This window comes from Propithecus coquereli, unplaced genomic scaffold (assembly GCF_000956105.1).
Source record: "Propithecus coquereli isolate 6110/MARCELLA unplaced genomic scaffold, Pcoq_1.0 Scaffold1, whole genome shotgun sequence".
Taxonomy (NCBI): Eukaryota; Metazoa; Chordata; class Mammalia; order Primates; family Indriidae; genus Propithecus; species Propithecus coquereli.
This window is the reverse complement of record NW_012133857.1, coordinates 15,319,390-15,327,222: the sequence shown is the minus strand read 5'-3', so window position 1 is coordinate 15,327,222 and position 7,833 is coordinate 15,319,390. Positions and strand designations below refer to the sequence as shown.

The 7,833-nt window shown below is 36.6% G+C and overlaps 1 protein-coding gene across 1 annotated transcript in view; it reads left to right on the top strand.

Annotated features, from left to right (window-relative positions):
• The window catches only part of NEK4 (NIMA-related kinase 4), a 33,991-nt gene that overhangs the window by 3,427 nt on the left and 22,731 nt on the right, over window positions 1–7,833 (top strand). The window contains exons 3-6 of the mRNA XM_012645082.1: window positions 1,017–1,214; window positions 1,409–1,516; window positions 3,283–3,437; window positions 5,103–5,244. Coding sequence (XP_012500536.1) covers window positions 1,017–1,214; window positions 1,409–1,516; window positions 3,283–3,437; window positions 5,103–5,244 — 603 coding nt within the window. The remainder of the gene's footprint in view (window positions 1–1,016; window positions 1,215–1,408; window positions 1,517–3,282; window positions 3,438–5,102; window positions 5,245–7,833) is intronic.

Here is a 7,833-nt window from a genome sequence, read left to right as displayed (position 1 = left end):
AGGCTGGTCTCAAACTCCTGAGCTCAAGCAATCCTCCTGCCTTGGCCTCCCAGAGTGCTAGGATTACAGGCATGAGCCACCGCACCTGACCCCTTCCTGGCTTTTTCTTGCCTTTATACAGACACAACTCTGGGTATATATTAATATACATACATATACACACAGATGCTTAAAAGAAGAAAAGAAATATAATCAAGGCTGTACATATTGGTATATAACTGGCTTTTTTGACTTAACATATGAGGGACATCTTTCCAGGTTGGAACCTGTAAGTCTTTTATGTTTTAAGCAGCTACCTAGTATTCTATAGGAAGGATGTACTATAATTTATTCCACAAGTTTCCTATGGATGGACATTTAAGTTGTTTCCAGTTATTTACTACTGTAAGAATAATGCTGCATTGAACATCCTTGTACATAAATCTTTAGCAACTCGTGCTCTTATTTCTGAAGGGGAGAAATGAGTCCCCAGATGGGACTGCTGGGTTGAATGACATACTTTTACAATCTTACAACTTGTTATTATAACCAGAACACCAGTATACTTCCTGTAGACTAATATACTGGTAATTTTCTGCTTATGTGGATATATGACTTTAAATAAATATTAGGAAACCTCTACCAGCTTTTACTTTGTTAGTCATAATTGCAGTATTGTTTTTCTTTGTAGCTGCCACCAATGCCAAGAGATTATAGCCCAGAGCTGACAGAACTGATAAGAACAATGTTGAGCAAAAGGCCTGAAGAAAGACCCTCTGTGAGGAGCATCCTGAGGCAGCCGTATATAAAGCGCCAAATCTCCATCTTTTTGGAGGCCACAAAGGCGTAAGATATTTCCCTTGCAAATAGCTGGGCTAAATAGATGGAGTAAAAAATAATTTTCATAATTGTCATATGAGTGAATTTATGGTGAGTTTTTTTTAAACACAAAATAAAATTGCATGATTAGAATATGTAGAGGAGGCAAAATTCTACCTCAGAGTTTTTATGTAATGAAATTTTATTTCTCTCCTCAGTATTTACATGAAAAACACATTCTTCATCGAGATCTGAAAACTCAGAATGTCTTCCTGACAAGAACAAACATCATCAAAGTGGGTGACTTAGGAATTGCCCGAGTATTAGAGAATCACTGTGACATGGCTAGCACCCTCATTGGCACACCTTACTACATGAGTCCTGAATTGTTCTCAAACAAGCCCTATAACTATAAGGTAGGATTGGGCTGGGTATGCTAGCTCACCTTGTCTCTGGGAAAGTATTCATAATTTCAGAACCCTTTAGTATAGTTAAGTCAGAAGAATTATCTGTGAATCAGTTTAGGGAAAATGTCTTCTTTTTTTTTAAAGCAGGAAGAATGTAAATAAGCTATTCTGACTTTTAATTGTTTACTGTTTTTGTTTTCTAGTCTGATGTTTGGGCTCTGGGATGCTGTGTCTATGAAATGGCCACCTTGAAGCACGCTTTCAATGCAAAAGACATGAATTCTTTAGTTTATCGGATTATTGAAGGAAAGGTAAAGAATAATCTAGAGCTAGTTGAGCAAGGTTTATATAATGCAGCTTTGTAAATAGCTACTGGCAAAATCATTGATGATTTTGATGAGTCAATGAATAATTATTGATATTGGTGGATAGTTAAGTCTCTTCTGGTGGGAAAGGTCAAACTAGAGGAGAAGGGATTGATGATTCCTTAACATTAATCTGTAAAGGTGGCTTAATGGTTCAAAAGAATTGGCTTTTTGAAAACCTCTCCCTATAGCCACAGGATATACTGGTGCCTGGGAGGTTGTTAGTATTGTATCTTCTCCTAAGCAGCTTATGGTTAGATGAGTTCCATTTAGAATGAGTCCACTCTGTTTGAACCTGTTCCTTTGATAATCATCACAATCACCAGTAGCTATTTAAGAACTGTGGAAAGCATTGTGTCTGATATGGACACCAGAGTGACTCATTTTAGGTTAGTTCAGTGAGGCTAGTTGTCCTTGGCAGTGTCAGGCACATACCATTAAGTTTTAAGGTCATAAATCACCTACTGATTTTAATAGTATCCGAAGACTCATTTAATCTTTTAATTTGAAAAATATTGAAAAACACACACAAAAAGTAAAATTTGCCCATAATTCCACTACTTAAAGAAACAAAGAAGAAAGGAGTGAAATTCCCCCTTTTTGTGCCTTTCCTTTTGCTCTCCCTTTGCTGTGACAGTGGGTGTGGTCATCATCTGTGGCATATGTATCATGCTTTGTAAACCCGTATCTTGCTCTTGCCCTATAATCCTATCTTTCTGTCCTCAATAAAAAAAAAAAAAGAAAGGAGTGAAATTCTTCTCTCTTTTTGTCTATTTCCATACCCTGGAGATAACCATTGTTAGTAATTTGATGCATGGCCTTCCTGGCTTTTTTTTTTTTTTTTTTTTTTTTGAGACAGAGTCTCACTCTGTTGCCCAGGCTAGAGTGCAGTGGCGTCAGCCTAGCTCACAGCAACCTCAAGCTCCTCGGCTCAAGTGATCCTCCTGCCTCAGCCTCCCGAGTAGCTGGGACTACAGATGTGCACCACCACACCCAGCTAATTTTTTCTATTTTTAGTAAAGACGGGGTCTCGCTCTTGCTCAGGCTGGTCTCGAACTCCTGAGCTCAAGCAATCCTCCTGCCTTGGCCTCCCAGAGTGCTAGGATTACAGGCATGAGCCACCGCACCTGACCCCTTCCTGGCTTTTTCTTGCCTTTATACAGACACAACTCTGGGTATATATTAATATACATACATATACACACAGATGCTTAAAAGAAGAAAAGAAATATAATCAAGGCTGTACATATTGGTATATAACTGGCTTTTTTGACTTAACATATGAGGGACATCTTTCCAGGTTGGAACCTGTAAGTCTTTTATGTTTTAAGCAGCTACCTAGTATTCTATAGGAAGGATGTACTATAATTTATTCCACAAGTTTCCTATGGATGGACATTTAAGTTGTTTCCAGTTATTTACTACTGTAAGAATAATGCTGCATTGAACATCCTTGTACATAAATCTTTAGCAACTCGTGCTCTTATTTCTGAAGGGGAGAAATGAGTCCCCAGATGGGACTGCTGGGTTGAATGACATACTTTTACAATCTTACAACTTGTTATTATAACCAGAACACCAGTATACTTCCTGTAGACTAATATACTGGTAATTTTCTGCTTATGTGGATATATGACTTTAAATAAATATTAGGAAACCTCTACCAGCTTTTACTTTGTTAGTCATAATTGCAGTATTGTTTTTCTTTGTAGCTGCCACCAATGCCAAGAGATTATAGCCCAGAGCTGACAGAACTGATAAGAACAATGTTGAGCAAAAGGCCTGAAGAAAGACCCTCTGTGAGGAGCATCCTGAGGCAGCCGTATATAAAGCGCCAAATCTCCATCTTTTTGGAGGCCACAAAGGCGTAAGATATTTCCCTTGCAAATAGCTGGGCTAAATAGATGGAGTAAAAAATAATTTTCATAATTGTCATATGAGTGAATTTATGGTGAGTTTTTTTTAAACACAAAATAAAATTGCATGATTAGAATATGTAGAGGAGGCAAAATTCTACCTCAGAGTTTTTTGGCTGGGCCTGAGAATTAAACTGATAAATTAACAGGAGAAAAGCATACACATTTATTTAATACTTACATAAGTTTTATGTGACACAGGAGTCCTTATAAGGAAACGAAGACCCAAAGAAGTGGCAAAACCTAAATGCATTTATGCTAGATTGAACGAAGAGAGGCAATTGTGGAAAAGTAACTAAACTATGTGGAGAGGCTAAAGAAAGATAAGAATTATTTTAATAAGACCTGTTTGTACAGAATTCTCTCAGTCTCAACTCTCTGTTCCCTCTTAATTTTTAATTTTTTTTGAGACAGGGTCTCACTCTGTTGCCCAGGCTGAAATTCGGTGACATAATCATATTGCAGCCTCAAACTCCTGGGTCAAGCAATCGTCCCGCCTCAGCCTCTCAAGTAGCCGGGACTATAGGCATATGCCACCACAACTGATGAGCTATTTTTTAAATTTTTTGTAGAGATGAGGTCTCGCTATGTTGCCCAGGCTGGTCTCAAACTCTTGGGCTCAAGCAATCCTCCTGCCTGAGCCTCCCAAAGTCCTAGGATTATAGGCATGAACCACTGTGCCTGGCCAAAACTGTTACCTTTTTTCTGGTATAGGGAGGATATATTCCATATGGAGGTTTTATCTCCTGCTTTCAGGAAGGAAAAGGGGAGGGTCAGAGTGCCCTTCTTGCACTCACCTTTCAAAGAGCCATTAGCCCAAAATAATTCTTATGCAAAAGTAGCATATTTTGGGGTAGCATATACTGCCATCCTTGAAATACATGTTTAGTTTGCTTAATTGCAAAAAACAAATCTAGAGAATCATTTAGAGAACCACTATAACATTCCTCAAAGGGTTCCAACACATACAGAGTATGCTTCTTTTAAAAGAGGATGTTTTAGAAACCGTATGAAAATGAGAGATTATCTGAGAAACCTATTACATAATTTACTATGTAAAATAATAATCTCATCTAAAAAATAGTGCTCAAATTTCTGAGAGCTTTCGTGAAGTTCCCTCTTAATTCACATAACTTCTCAAGAGAAAAAGAATTCTTTGACTTGCAGGTTCTACCTTCACCAAACAGGTGTTCCAAGATCTAAGACTTAGGGCTGGGCAAGACTCACAGTCTGCTTAGCTATTCCTCCTGCCTTGTGGCATGACAAATTTGGCAGAGAGGAGAAATGTTGGAGGGGCCCAGGGGATAAAGGAGGACCATCTTTTTGTTCATACTTTTTGTTCATACTCTCTTGTAACTTGCCGCCAAACAGCCCTTTGACTTTCATTGCTTTGGTCTCTGTGGTCCCCTTGAATTCTCTAGGGGTTTACCTAGTTTTAGAAATGACCCACTAAAATAGTTGGGGATATTATTCCTGTATGCATTTATTCTGCAAGTCAGGACTGGATCTATCAATCATTTTTACTCTCAAACTTGGCAAAGAAGTTGTATTGTTATAAATATGTGAAACTTGAAAATGAAACTAATAATAACTTCTTTCTTTTCTTCTTCATAAAGAAAAACCTCTAAAAATAACATTAAAAATGGTGACTCTAAATCCAAGCCTGTTGCTACAGTGGTTTCTGGAAAGGCAGAATCAAATCATGAAGTAATCCACCCCCAAATACACTCTTCTGAGGGCTTAAAGACATATGTAATGGTATGTTTCTTTTTAAAGGGTACATGTTTTAGAAGCCATACTTTAAAAAATAGGCTAGTGAAGCAAATTATTTTATGTGAAATGATTATGCTTTACCAGAGATGCTGTTACGCACTTCCTTATTGTAAAGTAAGAATACTGGTGAAGGCGATTCATTTAGCCCCTTTATCCAAAGTGGGCTGTCAAACTGTTCACACAGCCAGTGCTATAATAACTTTAAGAAATTTTTAGGTGAAATTCGTGTAACATAAAATTAACCATTTTAAAGTGAACAAATTGCATTTAGTACATTCATAATGTTGTACAACCATTGCCTCTATCTAGTTCCAAAATATTTTTATTACCCTAAAGGAAACTCCTTACCCAGTAAGCAGTTGCTTCCCATTTTCTCCTCCACCCAGCCCCTGGCAACCACCAGTGTGTTTTCTGACACTATGAATTTATCTATATGGGATATTTCATATAAATGGAATCAAAATATGTGACCTTTTGTGTCTGGTTTCTTTCACTTAGCATGTTTTCAAGGTTCATCCATGTAGTATATATCTATATTTCATTTCTTTTCAGGTCTAATATTTCATTGTATGGATCTACCACAATTTGTCCATTCATCCATTGGTGGACATTTGGGTTGTTTTCACCTTTTGGCCATTGCTGTGAACATTTATGTGCAAGTTTTGAGTACCCATTTCTTTTGGGTATATACCTAGCATTGGAATTGCTGGGTCAAATGGTAATTTTATATTTGACTTTTTGAGTAACCACCATACTGTTTTCTATAGTGACTGTACCATTTTACATTCCCATAAGCAAAGCATAAGGGTTCCAATTTTTCACATCCTTACCAACACTTATTTTGTTTTTTTGGTTCAAGCCATCCTAGTAGGTGTGAAGTAGCATCTCAGTATAGTTTTGATTTGCATTACCCTAATGATTAATGATATAGAGCATCTTTTTACATGCTTGTTGGCCATTTGTATGTCTTCTTTAAAGAAGTGTCTGTTAAGTCTTTTGCCCATTTTTTAATTGGATTTTTTGTCTTTTTGTTGTTAAGTTGTAAGAGTTCTTTCTGTGTTCCGGGTATTAGACCCTTATGAGATATGTGACTTGAAAATATTTTCTCCATTCTGTAGGTTGTCTTTATTTATTTTTTAATATATATTTTAATTTTTAAATATATATTTTCTTATTTCTTATTTTTAAAATATATATTTCATATTTTATATATATTTCTCAGTTTCCTGAGTAGATAGGACTATAGGCGCACACCACCATGCCTGGCTAACTGTTAAATTTTCTGTTGAGATGGAGTCTTGCTATGTTGCCCAAGCTGGTCTCAAACTTCTGGCTTCAAGTGATCATCTAGCTTTAGCCTCCCATAGTGCTGAGATGATAAATTATAAGAGTTCTTTCTATGTTCCAGGTATCAGATTCTTATCAGATACATGACTTGAAAATATTTTTTCCATTCTGTAGGTTGTCCTCATTTTCTTTTTTTTAATTTTCAGTATATATTTTCTTATTTATCTATTTTTTTCTTTTGTTGCTTGTGAGTTTGATGTCATATCTAAGAATCCCTTGCCTAATCCAATATCTTGAAGGTTCGTGGCTATGTTTTCTTCTAACAGTTTTATTGTTTTAGCTCTTTTATTTTAGGTCGTTGATCCATTTTTTATTTTGAATTTTTTTTAACGTGGTAAAATACACATTGGAAGTATGAGTCCTCCATCTGTTTTTCTTTTTCAAGATTGGGCTGTTTGGGTCTCTTGAGATTCCATGTGAATTTTAGGATGGATTTTTCTGTTTCTGCAAAAAAGTCATTGCGATTTTGATAGAGATAACATTGAACCTATAGGTTGCTCTGGGTAATATTGACATCTTAACAATGTTAAGTCTTCCTATCCATGAACGTGAATATATTTCCATTTATTTATGTTGTCTTTAATTTCTTTCAGCAGTGTTTTATAGTTTTCATTGTATAAGTCTTTCACCTTTTTGTTAATTCCTAAGTATTTTATTCTTTTTCATGCTATTGTAAATGGAATTGTTTTTATAATTTACTTTTCAGATTATTGATTGTTCATGTACAAAAATGCAAATGAGGCAGGGCATGGTGGCTCACAATTGTAATCCCAGCACTTTGGGAGGCTGAGGCAAGAGCATCACTTGAGGCCAGAAGTTCAAGACCAGCTTGGGCAATATAGCAAGACCTCATCTCTAAAAATATTTTTAAAAATTAGCTGGTTAGTCATGGTGGCACGTGCCTGTAGTCCCAGCTACTCAGGAGACTGAGGCAGGAGAATCCCTTAGCCCAGGAGTTTGAGGCTACAGTGAGCTGTGATTACACCATTGCACTCCAGCCTCAGCGACAGAGTGAGACCCTGTCTCTTAAAAAAAAAAAAAAAAAACAAAAAAACAACAAAAAGGAACCAATTTTTGAGCAAGGAGGTCTGTTTTTCTTTTCCTACTCTAGTGAGCATCTGCCTTTTTAAAAAGGGGACCTGGTATTCCAGCTTCTTTTTGTGGCATGTAGCCAGGACCAAAGGGACAGGCATCAAAAAAATTGTTTTAATAAGTGAAGAGACTGTT